The sequence below is a fragment of the Telmatherina bonti genome (genome assembly GCF_933228915.1).
Source record: "Telmatherina bonti genome assembly, chromosome: 4".
Classification (NCBI taxonomy): Eukaryota; Metazoa; Chordata; class Actinopteri; order Atheriniformes; family Telmatherinidae; genus Telmatherina; species Telmatherina bonti.
Genome location: NC_136622.1, coordinates 4,145,309 through 4,172,596, shown reverse-complemented (window position 1 = coordinate 4,172,596; position 27,288 = coordinate 4,145,309). Strand labels below are relative to the sequence as shown.

The following is a 27,288-nucleotide window of genomic DNA, read 5'->3' as shown; positions in this document are numbered from 1 at the left end:
AGGCTTCATCTATCCGGCTCGTATTTGGGTTACCCATGGCAACGGATCATCAACGTTCAACACTTAACAAGAATTTAGGTTTCATCTGCACAAACACTTTTGTTTTTGAGTATATTTGGAGGGTTCTCCCTGGCGGGCTTTGATGGCCCTCTTTGTTTCTCATAATCAATATAGAGTACATAGGTTTGTTCTTTTTAAACATATATTTATTTAATTTTGATGGTTGAATCATAACACAGAAAAACAGAATTCACAAGACAAAACAATCCAGACCAACTATACCTCCAACCCCACCCTTCTAAGATCTCATTTATCCAGGACTAAAAAGAAAAGAAAAAAAGGAAAGAAACATATATACACATACATATATACAGATGTACATACATAAGTTTTTTTTATCTGAATTTGTTTTCTTATTGGGGGGAGTGCACTTTGGGAAATAATTCAGTGTGTTTTAACAGCTTAGTAGAATTTTTTTTTTTTTTTTACTAAGTGTAATTGACCCTCAGGTCCAAATTTAGGATCACGTGTGGTCAAGGACGGGCACAAACACAAACTGTGTTTATTAAAACAAAAAACAAATTATTAAAAACAAACAAGCCAGTGAAAGCAGTTTAAAGGTTCACAACAGTGACCACAGCTAAAAACACTAGAGGGGAGAAAGAATGGGTGGAGGCGGATCCCACCTAAAAGTCCTCTATTTAAAAAAACCATCTCCTGCAATAAAAACAATAAATTATATAAATAAAGATTAAAAAAAAAGAGACATGCACGTTTATGCACTCAACAATAAAACCTTTGAGGACAGGGTGACCACCTGCTCCAACCCGAGTTCGACCCTGACAGCTGATGCCAACGTGAGGGCCCCTGTACATTTACTGGTCAGGCAGCACAAAGATCCTCACAATAGGAATTCAAGCCCAGCTGCTGGTTTTCTCTGTACATCAGCCTCTTCCACCCTGCATAGATTTCTTATTTTCATGCCCAGGTTACGACGTTCTCGAGTACTGGAGGGAGTGCTGGAGGGTGCTCCTTCTGGGGACTCCATTGATCTGCTGGGGGACTTCAATGCTCACGTGGGCCATGACAGATGAGACCTGGAGGGGAGTGATTGGGAGGCATGGTCCCCCATGTTTTTTGACAGTAAATATCACAACATTTTGATTTCAGACCATGTTCCCACTAGTGTTGTCTCTGACATTAACATACCAAAACAAGGCTCAACATGGAACCATATTTACTGAATGATGCTAACCTCTGCGAATATATGACAAAGAAAATTGAGGGATTTCTGCTCACTAATGACACAAAGGATACATCAGATTCTATCTTGTGGGAAACATTTAAAGAGGTTTTGAGGGGTCATGTAATTTCACATGAAGCCTCACAAAGAAAAATAAGAACTTTATGACTAAGGGAGATTGATAATAAGACATCAGAATAGACAATGTTCCTCCACAAGAAATTCATTCATTAATTTTCCTAACCGCTTAATCAGATTCAGGGTCACTGGGAAGCTGGAGCCTGTCCCAACAGTCTTAGGGCGAAAGGCAGGGTACACCCTGGACAGCTCGCCAGTCCATCGCAGGGACACACAGAGACAAACAACCACTCACACTCACTCTAGACTAGAGTAATCAACTAACCTAACATGCATGGCTTTGGACGGTGGGAGGAAGCCGAAGTACCCAGAGAGAACCCATGCATGCACGAGGAGAACATGCTACTCCACACAGAAAGGCCACTGTCCAAACCTCGCCACAGATTGAACCAGCGACCTTCTTGGTGTGAGGCCACAGTGCTAACCGCTATGCCACCGTGCAGCCTCTACAAGAAATTATCACTCTCAAATATGAAAATAATTTTAATAAAACAAGTAAGTGTCCAAATGTCTAAATTATGCATGTGCTGCTTTGAGGTTGGGGACAAACTGCATACTCTCACCAAGTCAAAATATAAATGTTTTGCTGGGTTCTACAAAGAATTGTGTAAGTCAAAGGCTCAGGGGAATGCGGACACATTGCTCTGGGATATCCTCATTCCAAGATTCCTAGTGCAAAAGCCCCTGGGCCAGACGGGTGAGGGGCTGAATTAAACAAAAGGTTTTCTGGACTGACAATCCCACTCTTACTTAGAATGCTCTCTCATTACCTCTCAAGGAGGTAAAAACACTTCCCTCCACTCTGTATGATGTAAGCATAGTTCTTTTACTAAAAACCTGATTGAGATGATTCCAACCCAACATCATCACATCCAATCTTTATGTTAAATCTTGATTGTAAGATTTTCAATAAAAGACCTGCTAGTAGATTGAATGTCTGTATTGAATCAATTGTACACAGGGATCAAACTGGGTTTATCCCTAACAGACACTCTTTCTTTAATACAAGAAGAGTCTTAAATATTACATACTATAAATTTCCAGTAGGTTCAAAATAAGCAATTTTATACTTAGACATTGAGAAGGCGTTTGACCAAGTGGAATAGGGATATTTGTAGTCCTGGACAGATTTGGTTTAAGAGAATCTTTGGTTTCATGGGTACGCTTAGCTTATTTGCATCCCTCTGCTTCCGTCATTACTAATCAAGACAGGTCCGTTGGAGAAGGGAATACGCCAGGGGTGTCCGCTCTCGCCATTGCTATTTGCCTTGGAGATCGAGCCCCTGGCCATCAGTATCAGAGAAACCCCATATTGATTGGGGGGGGTAGATCATAAAATATCACTCTATGCTGATGATATTGCCATCTTTATATCAGACACAGAACATTCAATCCCTAAACTACTAAATCTAATAAATGGTTTCAGGATGGTATCAGAATACACTATAAACTGGCAGAAGAGTGAACCTATGGTACTCACAGCAGATCTGGATCCAGTGTTTATGGCCTCAACTCAGTCTAAAATTCCCGATATAGTCAAATACTTGGGTATCAAAATAACAAAAATTTCCGAAATTCTCTCTTTCAACTGAATTTTACTGAGATTAAATGCTCTAAAACAGAACCTAGAAAAACGGAGAACACTACTTTGTCATTGATTGGCCCAATAAATACAATTAAGATGGTCTCCCTGCCGAGATTTCAGTGTCTATGTCAGAATATCCCTGTATGTATCCCAAAGTTATACTTTAAGCTGATCGATTCCGTTATTTTGCCTTTCATTTGGGGTAATAAAGTGCATAGAATATCCTAACAATACCTCCAACAACCTAAGGAGTGCGGTGGTCTTGGCTTACCTTGTTGCTTGCATCACTATTGGGCTGCTAACTGTTAGAGTTATGGTGTATTGGCAAATTAAAGACCTAACGCCATCAGATAATATTCCCTGCTGGTTGGTAATCGAACATAGCCTGTTAAATACCTCTCTTTGGGTGGTTCTTTTCTCAGCCCTGAGGCTAGTGTCCTCTGGGAGAGAACATTTTATCATACGGGACTCTCAGAAAAGTTGGTCACAAATTTGAAAACTTTGTGAATTCCCCAACGCCTGTGCATGCACCAGTATGCCATGACCATGCATCACCCCCCTTCATTTACAATGCCGCCTTCAGGGAGTGTAGCTGGATTGGTTTAGAGTCGATCAAAAATTTAAATATTAACGAAAAATTTTGTTCATTTTAACAACTACATTTGTTCAAAGTCAATTTACTTAAAAGTAATTTTTTTTAGATTCTTACAAATTAGGAACTATGTCAAACAAAGCGATCCAATGTTCAGCTCCCTTCCCCCCGACAGTGATCTGTTCAAAATCTTATTAGGGCCACCAGAAACCAAGGGCTTATCATGGTGAAATGTTTCTGCATATCAAACAAAACTGGGACAAGGATCTTAATATCATAATCAACGATATTTGGAAGAGAGCCCTGAGTGATATTCATCATTGCTCAGATAACTCTAGACTCCAGGTAATTCAATATAAAGTGGTTCACAGGTTTTACACTATTGAAAATAGAGGTTAAATAAGATTTTTCCACAAACCACACCTCTATGTAAGAGGTGTAAAACTGCAGATGGTACACAGACACACCAATTCTGGCTCTGCCCACAGATCCAAAGCTTCTTGGAACTCATTATTTGAATGGCACTCGAAGGCACTTAAATTATTGACCCTGACCCTGAAACAGCTGTTTGGCTTTTCTGAAATTTTGGAATGGCTGGTCACGATGTGACTTTGATCGCCTGGTGATAGCCAAACGGTGCATTCTGAAACTATGTAAATCTGACACGGCACCTCACTTTGAGACCTGGTTTGGAGAGTTGGTAGGAGTGTTGCACATAGAAAGACTGAGATATAAGTATCCCTCAAAAGTGTGATAAAATATGGAAACCAATATTGCAATATTTGAATTTGTAATGGAACCCTTTTTTTCTTCTTCTTCCACTCCTGTGGTCATTTAAGGTAGACTTTTGTATGAGCTTGATAGGAAGTGCTCCCTACCTGTATACGCATGAATTTACTTTATATATTTATATTTTGTGGGTGTGTTACTATGTCTTTGTGTATATGTGCCTTAAATACTGAGCATGTTTGTGGGGGAAATGTACTTATGAACAAGAAACACTACAACATATTATTCTTCCTCTCAGAACATTTTTTTTCTTTGTGTGGCAACTGATGTTTGTAAGAAATTTAATACCATGTGCTTATTGGCACTCTACACTTTTTTTTTGTAAACGTTAAAATTGAAAAACTAAAATAAACAAGAAAAAAAAATTTAGACTGAGCTGCAGACCACTTGTAGGCCATGCTTACTCCGATTTTCCTTGGATTTATTCCCATTTCTGCACAATTTTTCTGGTACAACTTTCATATTTTTATGATATTAATCTCCACGGCTCTGTTAAACTGGACTCATTTCATATTTAGACTTATGCAAGTATGTGTTTTAATAATCGAATTACAAGAAGATTCAGTATCATGGTCTTCTATATGATTTATAAATAAAAAAGATGAGGAATTAAGATTTTATTTATGCATTACATGAGGCTTGCTTTACAAAGTCGGGTGGCTCAGCTGGTAAACGGAGCCAGCAGAATGCCTCTGGAGTATTTTCATCAGAAAGCAGATCCTGCACCTTCATGGTTTAGCACTGCTTACAAAAGGTTAAACAAAGCAACTGTGTTTAAACAAGCTGTTTTTCTGATATTTAATCTTACTCTTAAAAGAGCAGGACTAATGTAGTTCCAGTAGCACTGGTGGATGAATTTAAGATCCCCTCTCCATCTTATTCCTGCACTGCTGGTTGTGGTAAAAACCAGTGCTGGGTGAAGGGACTGGAGGAGCATCAGGATGTGGAGTCCAAAAAGCTGAAACATGTCTCCCCCACGTGGCCAGAAACAGCACTGCAGCAATGTTTCTCTCAGCTCCACGGATCAGAGGAACCAAGATGTCTTCCTCCAACACCTACACACTGATCCTCAGATGCAGCTCCACTCCGTGGAACCGCTTGGGCCAAAACTTCCCACGTGCCTCATTAGGCGCCTCAGAGACACTTGGCCTCCATGTCGTAGAGCTGGAGAAGGTCCGAGATGACGGCGTCGATGTCCGCTTTGGTCAAGTCCTCGCACAGCACCTAAACACAAACACACACCCAGCCTCAATAAACAGGAGACACTGACAGTCTGAAACACAAAACCACATATCACATCTGGATTTATGGGATTTTCTAAACGATTTTATTATAAAACATTTAAAAACATGTTTAAGAACCAATTCTTATCTGTAAGTATGGATCAGTCATGGATAGAACACAAGCATGTAAACATAGGCAGCAAAAAGCTGCGTTTGGACGAGACTAAGACTTTGTTTGACGACATACGACTTCGTACTACTACGTACGACTGTCAGTTGTGGACCGAAGTGAAACTTCCCACAGAATCTGAGCAGCAGAGCAGAGTCCAGACCACCTGGCAGCTCTTGCTCCTGACCTCCAGTAACACCGTGAGAAATGTATTTTTGACCAGGATGTGTTCTTTACTAATACATCATCCCAAACTAATGCAGACAAAGCTGCTTGTGTATCTGTTGGATTCAGCACAAACTATGGAAAAGGATGTTCAAGCAGCTGATAAATATGTGATGAGAGCAGAAAATAAAAACATTCTGTGGAGTTTAGTGGTCAGGATGAGGCAGATGACACATGTCATCCATCTGTCTGGATGTCTGAAGTCCAAACTTTGTTTAGATCTGAAGGCACTGAGGAGTCCAACAGCCCGGCTTTATGCGTGACATCCAGGTAGACTTCTGGTTCTGGATCAGATCAGCAGCAGGTGATCGTCAGGACAGGATGAACCCTCTGCTGACCGACAGCTCAGACTTCCAGCCCTCCTCCTGATCTGATCCATCAGAAACCATGTGACTGTCATAATACTTATAAGAGTCACAGGTCAGTTGTTCCTCTTCAGCAGGACTGAACCAGGATCATTTCCCTACATCATATCCTCTGCCTGTTTAAATGTATAAGACAATGCAGATAAGACAGACTTCTGGTGACAACACTGCAGCGACTGATCCCAACAGAGGTGGTGTGAAGGTAGCGTTATGTAACATAAAGAGTACATTATCCTGCAAATAGAAATAGTCTCAGATGCAACAAGAGACTCTGACACAGTGCAACATGGAGGCTGGTTTTTCACCAGTAAACACACAACTGGGCTGCTTAGTGACCCTGTTCCCATCATGCTGCTGGAGTTTGGCCTTGCTGCTGTTAATACTGTGTGTTATAGCAAACCGCTGACGGGCTGCAGCCATGATGCTTCCTGGAAGGGCTCTCGCTCTTCGCCTGACAGCTTGATGGCCTCCACTCGTCAGTGTACACGGCAAATAATTTGTTCTCCGACTCTTCCGTTGTTTCCAACTACCAGACATTTTAACTGTTTTCCATCGACTGATGCTTTCAGTGAACACATTTCACCTCATCTACTCAATCATCAGGAACGTTTCCGGGGTTAGAACAACTCCTTCTACAGGCTCTTTATGAGCTTCTTCCACTTTACCTCAGACTCAGCTGACAGCACTGAATTTTATATTATATTATATTATATTACAACATATACACAGAGGGAGACACACACAACATTAAATATCCTACAACCATGTGAAAAGTGCTGGCCCGGCAGCCACATGCATGACATATGCACAAATCTCTGTTGCACCAACAACGACCTGATGAATCATTATACGCTCCTTTATGTGTCTATATTTAGATGTATGTTCTGCTCCATAAGCAGAGTAAATATTTGGTTCCTCAACATGTTTGCCGTAACTTGACATGAGGTCATGACACTGTATGTGCGTCCCACTCAGATGACACAACCTCCTCCTTCAGGACTTCAGCCAGTGATGACTCACCTGCCACCACTCTCTCTCGCCAACAGGCAGCTCCACTCCGTAGCTGTTCAGGGCCAGGTACAGGGTTGCTATGGCAATGTGTTGTGGCATGTGCCGAATGCACATAGCTCCGTGATAACAGTCTCTGAGCAGCGCCCAGGAAGTCTCGGCGACAGGGGTTCGAGACCAAGCATGGCGATTTACCAGCGACTTGACAGAGAGCAGGTAGTGGAGTAAATACTGCGGAGAAAACAGAAGCATGGAAGAGACCTCCAGACACTCCTGACCTGTGTTTGTTGCTATTTACAGAAAATATTTCATCATTAAAAGATATGAAACACGTTAACCTGAGTGGCCTCAACTTCCACTGATTACAAAACTTGAGTAAACCAGACCAAGGCTTCTTCAGACTGCACAGACACAGTGGGACAGCAACACAGAAAGACGGCACACTAAACGGGATGGACAGGGATACACTGACGTGCACATGCACACACACTCCTACCTTGTGAGGATGCTGAAAGGAGACATGGAAGTTGAGCTGTCGGAGGATGAGGAGCTCACACTGCACCACGCTGTCCCTTAGGTCCCAGAACTCCTTGTCACATTCGAGAGGAGTGCTGCCTTTGTTGAAGTACCTGCAAACAGCAAACAGAAGGAGGGAGATTAAGCCTCTGAGAGGGGGCAGAAAGCAGCAGGGAGCAGTAGGAAGCAGGAAGCAGGTAGTAGGAAGCAGGGAGCAGGGAGCAGGTAGTAGGAAGCAGGGAGCAGGAAGCAGGGAGCAGGGAGCAGGAAGCAGGGAGCAGGTAGCAGGTAGTAGGAAGCAGGGAGCAGGAAGCAGGGAGCAGGAAGCAGGGAGCAGGAAGCAGGGAGCAGGTAGTAGGAAGCAGGGAGCAGGAAGCAGGGAGCAGGTAGTAGGAAGCAGGTAGTAGGTAGTAGGAGGCAGGAAGCAGGAAGCAGGTAGTAGGAAGCAGGGAGCAGGAAGCAGGGAGCAGGTAGTAGGAAGCAGGTAGTAGGTAGTAGGAGGCAGGAAGCAGGAAGCAGGGAGCAGGTAGCAGGAAGCAGGAAGCAGGTAGTAGGTAGCAGGAAGCAGGTAGTAGGTAGCAGGAAGCAGGTAGTAGGTAGCAGGAAGCAGGAAGCAGGAAGCAGGTAGTAGCAGGAAGCAGGAAGCAGGTAGTAGCAGGAAGTAGGTAGCAGGAAGCAGGTAGTAGGTAGCAGGAAGCAGGAAGCAGGTAGTAGGTAGCAGGAAGTAGGCAGTAGGAAGCAGGAAGCAGGTAGTAGGAAGCAGGAAGCAGGAAGCAGGTAGTAGGAAGCAGGAAGCAGGAAGCAGGAAGCAGGTAGTAGGTAGCAGGAAGCAGGAAGCAGGTAGTAGGAAGCAGGAAGCAGGAAGCAGGTAGTAGGTAGCAGGAAGTAGGCAGTAGGAAGCAGGAAGCAGGTAGTAGGAAGCAGGAAGCAGGAAGCAGGTAGTAGGTAGCAGGAAGCAGGAAGCAGGTAGTAGGTAGCAGGAAGCAGGAAGCAGGTAGTAGGTAGCAGGAAGTAGGCAGTAGGAAGCAGGAAGCAGGTAGTAGGAAGCAGGAAGCAGGAAGCAGGAAGTAGGCAGTAGGAAGCAGGAAGCAGGTAGTAGGTAGCAGGTAGTAGGCAGTAGGAAGCAGGAAGCAGGTAGGAAGCAGGTAGGAAGCAGGAAGCAGGAAGCAGGTAGCAGGGAGCAGGTAGTAGGCAGTAGGAAGCAGGAAGCAGGTAGGAAGCAGGCAGTAGGAAGCAGGTAGGAAGCAGGAAGCAGGAAGCAGGTAGCAGGAAGCAGGAAGCAGGTAGTAGGTAGCAGGAAGTAGGCAGTAGGAAGCAGGAAGCAGGTAGTAGGAAGCAGGAAGCAGGAAGCAGGAAGCAGGTAGTAGGTAGCAGGAAGCAGGAAGCAGGTAGTAGGTAGCAGGAAGCAGGTAGTAGGTAGCAGGAAGTAGGCAGTAGGAAGCAGGAAGCAGGTAGTAGGAAGCAGGAAGCAGGAAGTAGGCAGTAGGAAGCAGGAAGCAGGTAGTAGGTAGCAGGTAGTAGGCAGTAGGAAGCAGGAAGCAGGTAGGAAGCAGGCAGTAGGAAGCAGGTAGGAAGCAGGAAGCAGGAAGCAGGTAGTAGGAAGCAGGGAGCAGGTAGTAGGAACCAGGTAGTAGGAAGCAGGTAGTAGGAAGCAGGAAGCAGGTAGTAGGAAGCAGACAGCAGGAAGCAGGTAGTAGGAAGCAGACAGTAGGAAGCAGACAGCAGGAAGCAGGTAGTAGGAAGCAGACAGCAGGAAGCAGGTAGTAGGAAGCAGGTAGTAGGAAGCAAGAAGCAGGCAGTAGGAAGCAGGAAGCAGGCAGTAGGAAGCAGAAAGCAGGCAGTAGGAAGCAGGAAGCAGGCAGTAGGAAGCAGAAAGCAGGCAGTAGGAAGCAGGAAGCAGGAAGCAGGTAGTAGGAAGCAGACAGCAGGAAGCAGGTAGTAGGAAGCAGACAGTAGGAAGCAGGAAGCAGGTAGTAGGAAGCAGACAGCAGGAAGCAGGTAGTAGGAAGCAGACAGTAGGAAGCAGGAAGCAGGTAGTAGGAAGCAGACAGCAGGAAGCAGGTAGTAGGAAGCAGACAGTAGGAAGCAGGAAGCAGGAAGCAGGTAGTAGGAAGCAGACAGCAGGAAGCAGGTAGTAGGAAGCAGACAGTAGGAAGCAGACAGCAGGAAGCAGGTAGTAGGAAGCAGACAGTAGGAAGCAGGAAGCAGGTAGTAGGAAGCAGGTAGTAGGAAGCAGACAGCAGGAAGCAGGTAGTAGGAAGCAGACAGTAGGAAGCAGACAGCAGGAAGCAGGTAGTAGGAAGCAGACAGTAGGAAGCAGGTAGTAGGAAGTGTGACCCAGCCAGTCTCCAAACCTAAACCCAAAAGGAAAACCTGACTGATCTAGAGGGGTGTGGAGAAGAGGGCCAGAATCCCTCCTGCAGCGTGTAAATCTGGTAAAATACTACATAAAACACCAGAATCCCTCCTGCTGATTATGTCTCACTGTGGACGTGCAGCTCAGATGGAGATTTCAGACCCTCCATGACTTCTAAGTGGGAGAACTTGTAAGTGTTACTGGCCTGACTGAATATGGTCACCGTCTACGCGTTCGGCGTCTACGCGTTCGGCGTCTATGCGTTGCGTAGCCTTGCAGCTTCTGCTACAGCACAGCCAGAAATATGAGAAACAACTGGCTCTGATCTGAGAGTTCAGACTACTTATAAATAAAACTAATCTCTGATCTGGAATAAGTTCGGTGTTTACTTTTTCTCTCAGTAAACACCTTTTATGAGCCATAGTACCTGTGGCTCACGTTGATGATGTCCCGGGTCCGGATGTGCTGCTCCTCCACTTTCCCAGCCAGGTAAACGCAGCTCATGGCCACTAGATAGGGTTCGTATACATGTATGCTGGCACGCTGGAAGAAACTATGATACAACACACAGGCTGTGGCCACAGGAACCGAGCGCATGCCAAGCTTCACACCTGCAACCATGAAGGAGCAGAACCCAGGTCAGCTTCATCTCCTCCAGTAAACCTGGACACAAACATCAGTGATGGATATGGATAGGTTAACCCTAACCCCCAGAGATAATTCTGGCTCCTGACCTCAACACAACCACAACCTTCTTCTCTGTGACATGCAGAAGTAGAAAGTTACTAAAGTACACAACTTGTGTACGTTGTAAGGCAACTGTGCTGCAGGTTTTACACGTTTCCCTTCTGCAACACACCTGGTTATCCTGAAGCTCATGTCAACAAGTCTCCTACTGAGTCCGTATGAACTGCAACACAGCTGCTGCTTTAAAGCTTCTGGTGATAAGAATTTAATGTACTAGGCTTAAATCCTGACATGCTGACAAACATGAGATAAACTTTATGTTGGCTGAAAACAAACACACTGCAGTCCATCAGATCACTGCCATCCCACCTGTCTCCATTATGAAGCGACACACGCGGAAGTGGGTTCTCATGTCCCGCGTTGGGTCTGTGTGGGAATCTGCTCCAGGTTCCCTCCTGTCCGCCGGGGCCAGGGCTCGGTCCTGCTGGGCTCCGTCCTGCGTGAATGACAACCGACAAGACGGACCCTCCATGTCGACTGACAGTTTAAGCGTAAATCAGCTGAGAAACAAATTACACTTATTCAACAAACGGCCAAATAAACCTCCTAAACCAGAAGAAACCAGTTAAAAAAAAAAAAAAAAAAATCACCATAACGTTAATTTCAGTTTATAATCTCCACGTGCTTCGTTCCGGTTAGCTGCTAGCTAGCATCTCCGCTACCGGAACAAAACACCTGGACTTCCGGTCCATCATGTATTTACTTCATTTTATTTGATTAAAAAAGATAAATAAATACTGTAAACGTGATATTTTACGTTATATTTTATCTTTAAAAAAGCAATTAATTTTTTAACTTTAATTTATATGAGGAAAGTTTTCCATTTTCGGGTGTAAATGTCTGGTAATAATTTAGCTTAATTTAAGTAACTATTCTGGTTAAAATCAGTTTACGTATTCGGTAAGAATACTACGGTAAAAGCTGGAAAAAATGTTAAACTTAATATTATTTTTCTTTTGTCCCACGCGCCCGTCAACATGGTCATTGTGTCGCTTAGCAACGAGTAAAGAAAACACAAACAGTAACAGCTGCTGTAAGACACGAAAACATGTCGTCGAATTTCTCCTCCAACCAGGTAACCTCAACATCTGAGCTCAATGAAATTTCAAGCTTTAAAAATATACAAAATTTTTACATTTTGACATAATTTGTTTTTTTTCTGCAACAGTTTGAGAGTGCATTCACCCCGAAAAAGCTGCAGAACTGGTGTGTGTCCAGCATCTCAAAGGCAAAGGTATCAGCAGTCCTGTCTGGTTCAAGTCACCTGTCTTCACATGGGCTCTTCAGCCGTTATATACTGTATTTCTGTTTATTTCTCCAACATAGGTTGTGTTATAAAGAAAAGAGGTACATCTCTTGACCAGTGTTTATGTATTTAATATTGTGCATATAAATTTGACCTGTGAGTCTGTCCCTGTATTTGCAGAGACCTGCTGAACGGGGGGGTCACACATCCTTCATTGTAAACAACAGAGGACATCTTCTCCCCGAAGTGAAGGTGAGTGTTTAACCTTTTCCTCGTGATGTTTTAAACCTGGACTTTACTCGCTGTCTTTGTTCTGTGTGTTTTGCTGCAGAGGGGGAATGTGCACCCAGACTTTAAAGGCACCTGGGATCTACCTGCTCACAGCCGAGTCAATATTAACCCCACTGCTCGCTCTGAGGAGGGTCTGCAAAGGCTAAAGCTGTGGGGATACTGCCCACCGCAGAGTGGCAAGTCTCCGTCACACACAGGCACAGACGCTGGCGAGCAGGTCAGAACCACTAAAACATACACTGGTTGAACTTCACTGTGGTTTCTTAAGTCTGCATAAGTCCAACAGCCTGCATAATATTTCACAAGCTCTGTTATTAAAGGTGTGTTTCAGCTATGTCAATGAAAATCCCTGTCATAAGCCTTTTATTTGACAAAGTATTTCTGTTTAACGCTTTAGACACTTTCGGCTCTGTTGTTTTCAGATATATTTTCATATTTAAAGTCATTTTTGTTTTGCAAACCTTTGTTGAGCTGCTACGTTCAAATCAGAGATTTCTTCAGTTTGATGAAATGAGAAAGATGTGCATCGTTGCTGCTCAAACAGGAGGAAAGCCCTTACATGTCTGCAGAAACACGCATGAACCTGATGGAACCTCCATTTGTTTTACCCCAAGCTGTTTAAGGCGAGGAAAAGCTGAACACATAAAAGCTCTAGATATTCTTGTCTGTCATGTGAGCTGAGCTTGCTGGATGGTTTGTGTCTCAGTGGAGAGACAGAGGAAATTAGCTTCCTCCAAGCTGCCTGAGGGAATTTCTAAATGAAAACTATCTGAGTAGTGGGGGGGGGGGGGGGGGGGGGTTTCCTCTCTGTCTACAGAGCTAGTATCTTTTCTCATGTGTTCTAGGTCTGTGTGGATGAACAGGACGCTCCACTGCCCACAGATGAGGCCCAAACCACGTCTCAGAACCTTCCCGCTCCAGCAGAGTGGGAACCCAGCTCAGAACCGGTCCTCTGACAGGCATCAAGCTGACGAGACCTGACCTCAGCAGTTTATACTTTTATAAATAAACAAAATATTGATGCATTTCTCACTTCTTCCCCATAACTGCGTGGCAGAAGTCCTCTGCTTCCTCCTGATGGGTCACTGCAGCCCAGAACGGCTCATTGTTTTGTCAGCTGACTGGCATAATGACTTCCAGCCTCCATGAATTATGTAAAAGAACAAAGGTTCCGCTGTGTGAGCACACAGGTTCCTGGTTAGGATACATATTTGTCAGTCAGGGTTTCACCAGGTTTAACAACAATCATTCAGCTGGAGTTTATTCCAGCAATCATCAGACGAGAAGCAGGCACACCTGGACAGGTCGCCCGTCATTTCACAGCGTTTCAGGTCATAAATAACCATAAACAGTCAAATCTGAAAACCAGAGGGACTATTCCTCACTGCAGAAATAAAACATTACCCAAATACTTGCTTTATGCATAAAACTACACCATTCTACTGTACATTGGTTCTCAGTTGGTTACCAGAATATTGTCAGATGGCCGTGAGAATAAATGTTCAAACTACAAACAACAGATAAAAACATGGAACATGGAGGCGCTTCAGCATTTCTGATGTACAGGTTCGCCGTCCCTCCATCACGCCATGGTGGTCTCATCCTGCACACAGCTGTCCAGGTGTCGTTCTTCCGTCTGACACACAGGTATTAATGAAGTGTATGGAAGTAATTAAATATCAAACACTCCCCCCCACAACAACTGAAGGAATGAATCCCAGACATGCTATATTTATCTGCGCTGACAGATGCTCTTTACAATCTTTATTTTTCAAAATGAAAAAATGTCCTACGTTGCATGTCACACATGTCATATCACACATGGGCCTAAGTGTGTTAGAGGGAACATGTCTTCCTGTCAGCATGATTGTCTGCCTGTCAGTGCTATCATCCTTTCAGCTCATCATGTACCAGAACTGCTCTCCAGAACAGCAGAAGATGTTTTTATCCTGATCAGCGGACGATAAACAGCTTTGTGGTGATGTCATGGCAACACTGTCAGGTGTGGTGAGAAGTGTGTTTATTCTGTCACAGCGTTGATCCAACAGACCTGGAGTGATGCATGCTAGACCTCACAGTGGTGCAGATCAGGTTTCAGCTACTGCACAGAATTCCTACTGCCTGGTGATGGTCTTCCTGTCCCTGTCCCGGTCCCACCTGGACTCGTTTAGACCTGTCCGTATGAGACCCGGTCCCACCTGGACTCGTGCAGACATGTCCGTATGAGACCCGGTCCCACCTGGACTCGTGCAGACGTGTCCGTATGAGACCCGGTCCCACCTGGACTCGTGCAGACGTGTCTATGAGTCCAGGTCCCACATGGACGGTAGAATGGGGCGGTATGGAACAGAATAGGATGGTATGGGCGTTATGTGACAGAATGGGACTGTATGGGACAGAATGGGACGGTATGAGACAGAATGGGACCGTATGGGACGGTATGGGACGGTAGGAGACAGAATGGGACCGTATGGGACAGAATGGGGAAGAATGGGACGGTATGGGACAGAATGGGACCGTATGGGACGGTATGGGACAGAATGGGGAAGAATGGGACTGTATGGGAAGGTATGGGACGGTATGGGACAGAATGGAACCGTATGGGACAGAATGGGATGGTATGGGACAGAATGGGATGGTATGGGACAGAATGGAACCGTATGGGACAGAATGGGACAGAATGGGACGGTATGGGAATGAATGGGATGGTATGGGACAGAATGGGACGGTATGGGAATGAATGGGATGGTATGGGACAGAATGGAACCGTATGGGACAGAATGGGATGGTATGGGACAGAATGGGACGGTATGGGACAGAATGGGACGGTATGGGAATGAATGGGATGGTATGGGACAGAATGGAACCGTATGGGACAGAATGGGATGGTATGGGACAGAATGGGATGGTATGGGACAGAATGGAACCGTATGGGACAGAATGGGATGGTATGGGACAGAATGGGACGGTATGGGACAGAATGGGACGGTATGGGAATGAATGGGATGGTATGGGACAGAATGGGATGGTATGGGACAGAATGGAACCGTATGGGACAGAATGGGACGGTATGGGAATGAATGGGATGGTATGGGATGGTATGGGACAGAATGGGATGGTATGGGACAGAATGGGGAAGAATGGTACAGAATGGGGAAGAATGGGATGGTATGGGACAGAATGGGGAAGAATGGTACAGAATGGGGAAGAATGGGATGGTATGGGACAGAATGGGGAAGGTATGGGACGGTATGGGACAGAATGGGATGGTATGGGACAGAATGGAACCACATGGGAATGAATGGGATGGTATGGGACAGAATGGGATGGTATGGGACAGAATGGAACCACATGGGACAGAATGGGATGGTATGGGACAGAATGGGACGGTATGGGAATGAATGGGATGGTATGGGAATGAATGGGATGGTATGGGAATGAATGGGATGGTATGGGACAGAATGGAACCGTATGGGACAGAATGGGACGGTATGGGACAGAATGGGACGGTATGGGAATGAATGGGATGGTATGGGACAGAATGGGATGGTATGGGACAGAATGGAACCACATGGGACAGAATCGGATGGTATGGGACAGAATGGAACCGTATGGGATAGAATGGGATGGTATGGGACAGAATGGGACGGTATGGGAATGAATGGGATGGTATGGGACAGAATGGAACCGTATGGGACAGAATGGGATGGTATGGGACAGAATGGAACCGTATGGGACGGTATGGGACAGAATGGGACGGTATGGGAATGAATGGGATGGTATGGGACAGAATGGAACCACATGGGACAGAATGGGATGGTATGGGACAGAATGGAACCGTATGGGACAGAATGGAACCGTATGGGACAGAATGGGATGGTATGGGAATGAATGGGATGGTATGGGACAGAATAGGATGGTATGGGACAGAATAGGATGGTATGGGACAGAATGGGGAAGAATGGTACAGAATGGGGAAGAATGGGATGGTATGGGACAGAATGGGGAAGGTATGGGACGGTATGGGATGGTATGGGACAGAATGGGATGGTATGGGACAGAATGGAACCACATGGGAATGAATGGGATGGTATGGGACAGAATGGAACCGTATGGGACAGAATGGGATGGTATGGGACAGAATGGGACGGTATGGGAATGAATGGGATGGTATGGGACAGAATGGAACCGTATGGGACAGAATGGGACGGTATGGGAATGAATGGGATGGCATGGGACAGAATGGGATGGTATGGGACAGAATGGGGAAGGTATGGGACGGTATGGGATGGTATGGGACAGAATGGGATGGTATGGGACAGAATGGAACCACATGGGAATGAATGGGATGGTATGGGACAGAATGGAACCGTATGGGACAGAATGGGACGGTATGGGAATGAATGGGATGGCATGGGACAGAATGGGATGGCATGGGACAGAATGGGATGGTATGGGACAGAATGGGATGGTATGGGACAGAATGGGATGGTATGGGACAGAATGGGACGGTATGGGAATGAATGGGATGGTATGGGACAGAATGGAACCGTATGGGACAGAATGGGACGGTATGGGAATGAATGGGATGGCATGGGACAGAATGGGATGGTATGGGACAGAATGGGGAAGGTATGGGACGGTATGGGATGGTATGGGACAGAATGGGATGGTATGGGACAGAATGGGACGGTATGGGAATGAATGGGATGGTATGGGACAGAATGGAACCGTATGGGACAGAATGGGACGGTATGGGAATGAATGGGATGGCATGGGACAGAATGGGATGGTATGGGACAGAATGGGGAAGAATGGGACAGTATGTCATGACTGGAAACACACAGCATGCCAAAGTGGGAAGTGTCAAGCTTCCTTTATTCATTTTGAGGGAGGTGAAAAAAGGAAAAATTTGTTTACCGGAGGAGAGAATCAGGACTTCCTGTGTGACTTACCAGTCAGAACAAAACAAACATGAATCTTATTGTTGCTGGCTCTGAATAGACTTGATGCTTTACATGGATCATATCTCAGTTTCCAGCAGCGCGGACACATGCACTCTCTAAAAGACAGATGGTCAGCTGAGTAATAAAGGTGAAAGTGCATGTATGTATACTGCAGCTTTTTAAAAAATCTTTATTGCAGCTTAAACATGTTGCTGCTATGAGTCATTTTACCTCCAGGGATCAACAAAGTATCTGATTTATCTGCAGAGGAGCATTGATAAAACTCAAAACGCTGCTTGTTTCATGATTTAAAAACAAATATAATCCAACATGGTTTTTATTAGCTTTGCAGGAAGGATTACAGCAGAAAACATGTTTCACACGACGTCCTTTCTTTCCTTTTTATGGCTTATTTCTGAATGCAAATATGTGACCAAGCAAAATGGCAGCAATCTCTTTACAAGGCTGGTCGGAACAAAGAAAAACTTCCTGAGAAGAAGAAGCTTTCAGTGACGCAGGATAACAACAACTTTCATAAAGCAGCTTTAGCAGGAGAAGGATTTTAGATCATTATAATTATCGTACCAGCAGTTATCATTAAAAAGTCCTTTAGGAAGTCCAGTTCTGACTCCTTCCCCGTCCTTGGTGGGTTATCTCCAGGAAATAAATGTATTTCAGACAAATCAAGCACTTCTCTGCTCTGCTCATTTCTGTCCTGTTGCTAGGGGACAGCACCTTCCCCCCTTCCAGCGTTTGCTGGGAGACGGTTGCACACCTGCTTCAACCCTGAGCTGGTCTTGGACATCCTAGAGGTTTCCTGTGTATCCGGAGCTGGGACAAACTGCTCATCTCCAGCATCTGGCCCATCTGACCAAGTTTTTGTCTTGGCTCTGCACGGTCCAAACAGTCCCCTTCCACAAAGACGTCACAAACTCTTGAAAACCCCCCGTTAGGTTGTATTTATGGTTTCTCCCTGGCTGAACATGGAGTTTTATTACACGCATGACCTGATGATGATTTAGCAAGGTTAGCATAACATGCTAGTGGATTCACAAAGACTTCCGATGCACATCCTGACGATACTTGACAGTCAGGCAGAGATCCCCTCCACCCCATTGTCACTGTGGGTACTGGCTGTGCACATCTGGGAAGAATGTCATCATGGCACTAAGAAGTGCAAGGAGGACTACAGGAAGAAGTTAGAAAGTCAGCTCCAGCAGAATAACCTGAGGGATGTGTGGTCTGGAATGAAGAAGATCACCGGCTTCAAGTTAAAGGGGGACCAGCCTGATGGAGGTCTGGACGGAGCTAATGAGCTGAACATATTCTTCACCAGGTTCAGTTCACCCCCTACCTCCAACCCAACAGACCACACACCCTCCATAAGCCCACTGCTTTCCTGTCACGCCTCCAATCTGTCACCCTGCAGCTCAGTCATGGACCAGAACACAGCTTCATCTCCCTCCACATCAGGACATCCTGAGACCTACACCTTGTTTGTCTCCTGCAATCAGGTTAAGAAGCAACTTGAGAAACTGAACCAGAACAAGGCTGCAGGTCCAGATGGTGTCAGTCCCAGAGTTCTCAAGACCTGCTCAGAACAACTATGTCCGATTCTCCAGCACCTTTTCAACACCAGTCTGAGACAAAATAGAGTCCCAGTGCTGTGGAAAACCTCCTGCCTTGTTCCAGTGCCTAAAAAAACACAACCAGCTGAACCAAGTGACTACAGACCAGTTGCCCTGACATCTCACATCATGAAAGTCCTGGAGAGACTCTTACTGGCTCACCTCAACAAGCAAGTAAACACCTTTCAGGACCCATTCCAGTTTGCATATCGTTATGGACTTGGGGTTGAAGATGCCATCATATACCTGCTCCAGAGAGCACACTCTCATCTGGACCATTCAGGCAGCACTCTGAGGGTCATGTTCTTTCATTTCTCAGTGCTTTTAATACCATTCAGCCTGCTTTGTTATGTGAGAAGCTCCATAAATTCCAAAAAGAGTTACTTCCAAGCTGCACAACTGAGGGTCTTGGTAAATTTGTGTGATTCAAACTAAAATGCAAGATGGAAAGATATTGAGATGAGATGGATTGAGGCCATCCCAATACAAGCAATCAGAGTGGACCGAGTTCCTCCATAACATGGAGAAACTAACTGAAGGTCGATAGTTTCAACCGTACCTTGAGGGGTTGGTTAAGGTACATTGGACGGCACAGATTTTGGTTATGTGAAGAGAATTACAAGGCATGAAGAAAACCCATCTCACACTGGTTCAACACAAACCTTATTTTATTTATTGTTTTTTTCTTGTTTACAAATTCTGTTGATGTTTTCTTAGAAAAAAAACCCCAAAACTTTTCAAATCCGATTTGGTGAAAGCTTTGTTAAACAGGTAATCTTGCAAATGCAGCTGATGTAAAGTTGATACTGTGAAAATGACATTAAGATACACAAAAACAAACAAAACCAAATAAAAAACCAAAGAAAGATCCTCATTCCTGGTCCTCCAGGTTTTAGAAGTTTCCCCGCTGCAACACACTTGACTCAGACAAGTCTGCTAGCCACCCACTGCTCTGAGTCGGGTAAGTTCCTGCAGGGAAACCTATGAAACTCGGATCGAGGCCAACTGGATCAGCCAGTTGACATGGCAAGTCTGGATTCTGACTGGATGTTCAATGGGATCAAAAGTGCTTCATGTAAAGGCAACAACAGGTTTCCACAGATTCTCCATGTTTCACAGAAACAGTTTGACAAAACTCCAAAATCTGCTGTTGGTACACACACCTGAGCAAACAGGTGGAGACCTAGGCCTGGCTCGGCTCTGTAGTGATCCGGATCTTCTGAATGACGACCCAGTCTGTCTGTGCAGCAGTCACCAGTATCCTCAGACATGAAGAGGCAGAGCTGAACTTTTTATCCACCTCCTGCATCTCAAACCTGCCGTTCCCAAGCGTTCCCACTAACCGGAATTCTCTGCAACTCTTCTGGTTCTCTGCAGTGACCACATCACGACCGATTTCCACCTGAGCTGAGTCCAGCAGGTCTTTGCCTCCCGATCCTGTTTCTACTAGAATCCCCGTCACCACTATGGGGTCCAGGAACACCACTGTCAGGTGATGTCCTTTTTCTGGGGAACGTCCCCAGAAGAACCCCTCCCCGGCATCCCAGGCAAGTCTGGGGAAGTGTTTCTGGTAGGTCGACATGTTGCAGAAGACTTCAGCTGGAGGATTGGAGTAGAGCGCCTCCTCAAAGTCCTTGTCCTTCAGCTTGTTGTACGTTCCCTGGAAGGAAGAAAATGTTCCCATGTGTTGGAACAACGACGGTTTCAAGAGAATTGGTTCCTTCTGGGCCATTAACAGTCGGAAATGAGTCATCAACCAATCGCAGGGCATTTCCTGGTAGAAGAGGAAGAGGAAACGGGCAAGCAGAGGAAGTTCGCTTGACTTGTAGAGTTTCCCAATGTAGCCAAGAGTTGAGAACTCCAACATGGCCCAGGTTTCCTTCTTCCGGTTTTGCTCCTCAACGCGTCTCTTAATGGTTGTCAGGAAGTTTTTGGCAGAGAAGACATCGTCTTCCAGCTGGAGGTAGTACTGCCCAACTCCTGCACTGTAGTGGATCAGGAAGCAGTAATCCACGTTCTGCTTGGAGCGGAAGGTGACCCGTTCAGCAGCATCATTGTAATTCCTCTTTATACCTTCAGGACAAGAAAGGACATCATGAAACACTCAGAACCAGAATGAGGATTACTGTTGTCTACCAGGAGGAATCAGGTGTTCTGTACCTGAAAGAGGTGGGTACCAGTCTTGTGAAACATGGATGACCACAAGCTGGCCCTGTTCCAGCTCCACGGCAAACCCAGATTTTATTTCCTTCACTGTAGCGATTCTCCAGCCGACATCAAAATCTGCAAGCAGCACTACCACCAGCATGGAGGAGCGCTCATCAGGAGACGACTGGGAGAAGATGGACTGCAAAGTAGTGATCAGATAGCTGCCCTTGGTCCGTTTCACAGAAGACATCCCAACGGTGAGAAACCCTGAAACACCAAGCCAGGCGTAGGAATGATGCTTCTACACACTCTGGAAGGCAGCTCCGCAGTATGGAGAGCACATTAAAAGGGTCAGACTCCTGGTTTTTAACTCACACATCATGAAATGGGCTACGTTTGTTTTCAACTGGTCTCATCCGGCTGCAATAACCACAGACCGGGACCCGGTCTCATCCGGCTGCAATAACCACAGACCGGGACCCGGTCTCATCCGGCTGGAATAACCACAGACCGGGACCCGGTCGCATCCGGCTGCAATAACCACAGACCGGGACCCGGTCTCATCCGGCTGCAATAACCACAGACCGGGACCCGGTCTCATCCGGCTGCAATAACCACAGACCGGGACCCGGTCTCATCCGGCTGCAATAACCACAGACCGGGACCCGGTCTCATCCGGCTGCAATAACCACAGACCGGGACCCGGTCTCATCCGGCTGCAATAACCACAGACCGGGACCCGGTCTCATCCGGCTGCAATAACCACAGACCGGGACCCGGTCTCATCCGGCTGCAATAACCACAGACCGGGACCCGGTCTCATCCGGCTGCAATAACCACAGACCGGGACCCGGTCTCATCCGGCTGCAATAACCACAGACCGGGACCCGGTCTCATCCGGCTGGAATAACCACAGACCGGGACCCGGTCTCATCCGGCTGCAATAACCACAGACCGGGACCCGGTCTCATCCGGCTGCAATAACCACAGACCGGGACCCGGTCTCATCCGGCTGCAATAACCACAGACCGGGACCCGGTCTCATCCGGCTGCAATAACCACAGACCGGGACCCGGTCTCATCCGGCTGGTATACAAGACCGGGACCCGGTCTCATCCGGCTGGAATAACCACAGACCGGGACCCGGTCTCATCCAGCTGGAATAACCACAGACCGGGACCCGGTCTCATCCGGCTGGAATAACCACAGACCGGGACCCGGTCTCATCCGGCTGGAACCTGCGTTAAACGTGACGATACGATGCAGATAAACTCCCGGCTGCCTTCGGTAGATACGAGCCTACAAGAATGACGTCTGCTGAAATTAGGAAAAGGTTCTGTTATCACATCAGAAGACAGAGTGGAACTCACTCTGTTGGGTAGACAGCACTCCAGCCAGCAGCTCATAGCTCACATTGAGAGGAAGGTAATCTCCCCGTTGCACCCAGGACGCTCTGCTGACCAGCCTGTCTCCATGCCAACTTAACTCAGCTGGTGATCTCTTCAGGCCATGGAACACAGACACCACAGGAAGGTTTGTGTACTTTGTGTAAAGTTGGTTTATGAACTTTATTTCTACTTCCTGTAAGAACTAAAAGCATAAAAGTTAAATCTACTGAAAAGTTGCCTTGATTGATTGCTTGTGTGTGTATACTCACAGTTATGAGGAAGTCTGAATGGCTAATAAAGTACAGTCCACAGATGAGAAGCAGCATACACAGAGCCACATGCTTCTTCTTCAACCGCATTTCCTAACAAAGACACAAACACACATGACACTGTGCTGGTGTTCAACTCCGCCACAGTTACAAAGACACGATTAAAGTCTCTGCAGGTTTATAATTCCCTCTGGGTGCAGGGGGACGGAGTGAGGCGGTGTAGCCGGAGCCACAAAGCCTCTGAAGTGGCTCCAACAGATACGTGGAGAAACATCAGACATCTCCATCCAGAAGAGATCAGTCCTAGGAACAGCTGAGATCCTGAAGCCTCCCAGGACTCCGGTAGAGGACCCGAACTGGAGACGAACAGCCGTTTCTGATCTAATGCCAGACGAGTTCGAGAGAAAAAATCCTCCATTCAGATCAGAAGCATAAATGATCCCAACAGCAGTCGGTAGCTTTCTGCTTTACTTATTTCTTTAAGAGAATCAAAACATTGTTTTACAATTGTTTTATCATCATTATAGTTTTTTATTGGAATTTATTCCTATTTGTTGTGTTTTTGTTTCATTGTCTTTCAGCTCCTTGTGTTTAGTTGAGGGATAAATGCCTTAACTCTAACTCTGTGGTTTTTAAATGTTTTACAAGAAAATGTGACCTCGATGTTTCACCTGCAGTTTTACTTTTTTATTAAAGACACCAGTGCTTCTTTTCCCAGTCACAAAGCTGGAAACTCTGGAGCTTCTAGTTGTTATGATGTGGATCCCAACAGCAGATCTGCTATTAGAAGATAAAAACCTGTAAGACTGGAGAAACTTTGCACCTATAAACATCCGTTTTAACATTACAAGCCCAGCATTGATAGAGCTGATAGGAACACACTTTACCAACAATTGTAAAAGATGCAACCAGAGACATGGGTAGAGTCCAGCGGTGGACACCAACAATGGAAAGGACAGAATGGAGAAGTTTGGACCATCGCTCTAGTAGTTTCATCAAATGATGCTCTGAAACATCATCGGTTCCTGCAGAAGGAGCAACACGCTTCCTGCGTCTCTGCAAAATGTTTCAATACGCTCAAGTTTCATGGAGCAAAACTCCGTTTATTAAACTTTAATTACAGAGTTTAGAGGCTAAATTCAATATTAAACCAGTTTTTATGTCATCAGACTCCCTACGAGACCTGAAATATGACTCTTCCTGGTTCTGAAGAGGATCCACCCCCCCCATCAGACCCACCGAGGTCCTGATTCTGGAGAGGATCCATCCCCCCATCAGACCCACCGAGGTCCTGGTTCTGGAGAGGATCCATCCCCCCATCAGACCCACCGAGGTCCTGGTTCTGGAGAGGATCCATCCCCCCATCAGACCCACCGAGGTGCTGGTTCTGGAGAGGATCCATCCCCCCATCAGACCCACCGAGGTCCTGGTTCTGGAGAGGATCCATCCCCCCATCAGACCCACCGAGGTCCTGGTTCTGGAGAGGATCCATCCCCCCATCAGACCCACCGAGGTCCTGGTTCTGGAGAGGATCCATCCCCCCATCAGACCCACCGAGGTCCTGGTTCTGGAGAGGATCCATCCCCCCATCAGACCCACCGAGGTCCTGGTTCTGGAGAGGATCCATCCCCCCATCAGACCCACCGAGGTCCTGGTTCTGGAGAGGATCCATCCCCCCATCAGACCCACCGAGGTGCTGGTTCTAGAGAGGATCCATCCCCCCATCAGACCCACCGAGGTGCTGGTTCTAGAGAGGATCCATCCCCCCATCAGACCCACCGAGGTGCTGGTTCTAGAGAGGATCCACCCCCCCCATCAGACCCACCGAGGTCCTGATTCTGGAGAGGATCCATCCCCCCATCAGACCCACCGAGGTCCTGGTTCTGGAGAGGATCCATCCCCCCATCAGACCCACCGAGGTCCTGGTTCTGGAGAGGATCCATCCCCCCATCAGACCCACCGAGGTGCTGGTTCTGGAGAGGATCCATCCCCCCATCAGACCCACCGAGGTCCTGGTTCTGGAGAGGATCCATCCCCCCATCAGACCCACCGAGGTCCTGGTTCTGGAGAGGATCCATCCCCCCATCAGACCCACCGAGGTCCTGGTTCTGGAGAGGATCCATCCCCCCATCAGACCCACCGAGGTCCTGGTTCTGGAGAGGATCCATCCCCCCATCAGACCCACCGAGGTCCTGGTTCTGGAGAGGATCCATCCCCCCATCAGACCCACCGAGGTCCTGGTTCTAGAGAGGATCCATCCCCCCATCAGACCCACCGAGGTCCTGGTTCTGGAGAGGATCCATCCCCCCATCAGACCCACCGAGGTCCTGGTTCTGGAGAGGATCCATCCCCCCATCAGACCCACCGAGGTCCTGGTTCTGGAGAGGATCCATCCCCCCATCAGACCCACCGAGGTGCTGGTTCTAGAGAGGATCCATCCCCCCATCAGACCCACCGAGGTGCTGGTTCTAGAGAGGATCCATCCCCCCATCAGACCCACCGAGGTGCTGGTTCTAGAGAGGATCCATCCCCCCATCAGACCCACCGAGGTCCTGGTTCTGGAGAGGATCCATCCCCCCCATCAGACCCACCGAGGTCCTGGTTCTGGAGAGGATCCATCCCCCCATCAGACCCACCGAGGTGCTGGTTCTAGAGAGGATCCATCCCCCCATCAGACCCACCGAGGTGCTGGTTCTGGAGAGGATCCATCCCCCCATCAGACCCACCGAGGTGCTGGTTCTAGAGAGGATCCATCCCCCCATCAGACCCACCGAGGTGCTGGTTCTAGAGAGGATCCATCCCCCCATCAGACCCACCGAGGTGCTGGTTCTGGAGAGGATCCATCCCCCCATCAGACCCACCGAGGTGCTGGTTCTAGAGAGGATCCATCCCCCCATCAGACCCACCGAGGTCCTGGTTCTGGAGAGGATCCATCCCCCCATCAGACCCACCGAGGTCCTGGTTCTGGAGAGGATCCATCCCCCCATCAGACCCACCGAGGTGCTGGTTCTAGAGAGGATCCATCCCCCCATCAGACCCACCGAGGTGCTGGTTCTGGAGAGGATCCATCCCCCCATCAGACCCACCGAGGTGCTGGTTCTAGAGAGGATCCATCCCCCCATCAGACCCACCGAGGTGCTGGTTCTAGAGAGGATCCATCCCCCCATCAGACCCACCGAGGTGCTGGTTCTAGAGAGGATCCATCCCCCCATCAGACCCACCGAGGTGCTGGTTCTAGAGAGGATCCATCCCCCCATCAGACCCACCGAGGTCCTGGTTCTGGAGAGGATCCATCCCCCCCATCAGACCCACCGAGGTGCTGGTTCTAGAGAGGATCCATCCCCCCATCAGACCCACCGAGGTGCTGGTTCTAGAGAGGATCCATCCCCCGATCAGATGAGACCGGGTCCCCCATCATACCTGCTGGTTCGCCAACGCCTACCGAGGCGGCTGCTTCAGAGGAAGGTAAATACAAGGAAGTGGGAGTGGTTCAGTCTTTATGCTCTGCACTTCATTTTTGATGGTTTCTATTCCTGCAATCATTCATTTCCAAGAAGCATAATAATCTATTTTTCTATGAAAGATAAATTATCTGACATCATACTCATTCCAGACTATTATTATGATTCACTGCAGGCGTCAGGACAGTCACATCTTATCCGGAATGAATGTTAAATCAACCTGACCTTAGACAGACAAAAGGAAAGAGGTTATGTGTAAACACTGGAGTCTGGACTCATTATCAGGCTTAGTCCAGCTATTAGACACGTCCCGCCCAGTTTCCACGGTTCTTCCTCTGCTGGGAGATCAGATCTAGCTGAACATAATTTCTCTCCGTCAACAAACCCCCACTGCTCCAACTAATTTTAGCTCTGGCCTTCCTGGTAAGCCAGACCAGTGTCATTTCATCAGAGGACTCCGAGCTGGGCTGCCTGATTTACAGTCATCCCCAACAGTCTAAAGAAGAACTGGAACAGGACAGGTGACTCTACCTGGGTTTCCCCCTGTAAACTGTACACCATGTTTAACCTATCCTCAAAGTTAAATTATAATAAATATGGCTACCCCCTCCCTTACACACCTAACCTGTTAACCGACCTGCAGTAACTAGTTGCTGTCGATGAGCGCGAGAGCCTTTATTCTAAACAAGTCGCAGAGACACCAGAAATAAAACCAGTAAGAAAAGTGGCTTTAAAATAAAACCACCAGTAAGAAAAGTCTCTCTGAATGAGGGTCTGGAGGGAAACTCACCGTTCCAGATTAAACTTCTTCCTCTCACGCGCCTGGTCTGCGCGCGGCGGAGCGTCACGCTGTTTAAGTCCAAATCCCTGCAAGTGCCGGAGCGGAGACTGCAAGTCCCGGAGAAGGGACCACAACCTCCCGGAGACTGGCAGAAAGCCTCGGAGCCGCCGCTCT

General features: G+C 47.1%; 2 protein-coding genes across 8 annotated transcripts; one reads left to right on the top strand and one right to left on the bottom strand.

Moving 5' to 3' along the window:
* Positions 1 to 4,957: 4,957 nt before the first annotated feature.
* Positions 4,958 to 27,288, bottom strand: ccnq (cyclin Q). Of its 7 annotated transcripts, none has more exons than XM_079239420.1 (8): positions 27,124 to 27,288; positions 22,873 to 23,253; positions 22,629 to 22,715; positions 11,266 to 11,392; positions 10,821 to 10,872; positions 7,834 to 7,966; positions 7,350 to 7,568; positions 4,958 to 5,571 (listed from the first exon to the last, which is right to left on the bottom strand). In XM_079239420.1, the coding sequence occupies exons 2-8, from the start codon at positions 22,960 to 22,962 to the stop codon at positions 5,482 to 5,484; spliced, it is 798 nt and encodes a 265-aa protein (XP_079095546.1). In that variant the 5' UTR covers positions 22,963 to 23,253; positions 27,124 to 27,288; the 3' UTR covers positions 4,958 to 5,481. The 7 variants fall into 7 exon arrangements, with proteins under 7 accessions (XP_079095546.1, XP_079095545.1, XP_079095540.1 ...); XM_079239419.1 differs by lacking the exon at positions 10,821 to 10,872 and adding an exon at positions 10,637 to 10,820; XM_079239414.1 differs by lacking the exons at positions 4,958 to 5,571; positions 7,350 to 7,568; positions 7,834 to 7,966; positions 10,821 to 10,872; positions 11,266 to 11,392 and adding exons at positions 19,718 to 21,140; positions 21,228 to 21,482 and having other exon boundaries at positions 22,586 to 22,805.
* On the top strand, positions 11,982 to 13,512 carry cfap126 (cilia and flagella associated protein 126). Its single transcript, XM_079239551.1, has 5 exons — positions 11,982 to 12,031; positions 12,125 to 12,190; positions 12,383 to 12,454; positions 12,534 to 12,710; positions 13,339 to 13,512. Exons 1-5 carry the CDS (start codon positions 12,005 to 12,007, stop codon positions 13,447 to 13,449), a joined length of 453 nt encoding a protein of 150 aa, XP_079095677.1. The 5' UTR covers positions 11,982 to 12,004; the 3' UTR covers positions 13,450 to 13,512.

Bases quoted from the DNA above. Each gene is read 5' to 3' on its own strand.
- ccnq (XM_079239414.1), bottom strand. From the start codon at position 22,962: ATGCGGTTGAAGAAGAAGCATGTGGCTCTGTGTATGCTGCTTCTCATC. The intron at 21,483-22,585 runs GTGAGTTCCACT...TTGGTGTTTCAG, and splicing joins AGTGCTGTCTACCCAACAGA to GGTTTCTCACCGTTGGGATG. The intron at 21,141-21,227 runs GTACAGAACACC...CTTGTCCTGAAG, and splicing joins CTGGTACCCACCTCTTTCAG to GTATAAAGAGGAATTACAAT.
- cfap126 (XM_079239551.1), top strand. From the start codon at position 12,005: ATGTCGTCGAATTTCTCCTCCAACCAG. The intron at 12,032-12,124 runs GTAACCTCAACA...TTTCTGCAACAG, and splicing joins CGAATTTCTCCTCCAACCAG to TTTGAGAGTGCATTCACCCC. The intron at 12,191-12,382 runs GTATCAGCAGTC...CTGTATTTGCAG, and splicing joins CCAGCATCTCAAAGGCAAAG to AGACCTGCTGAACGGGGGGG.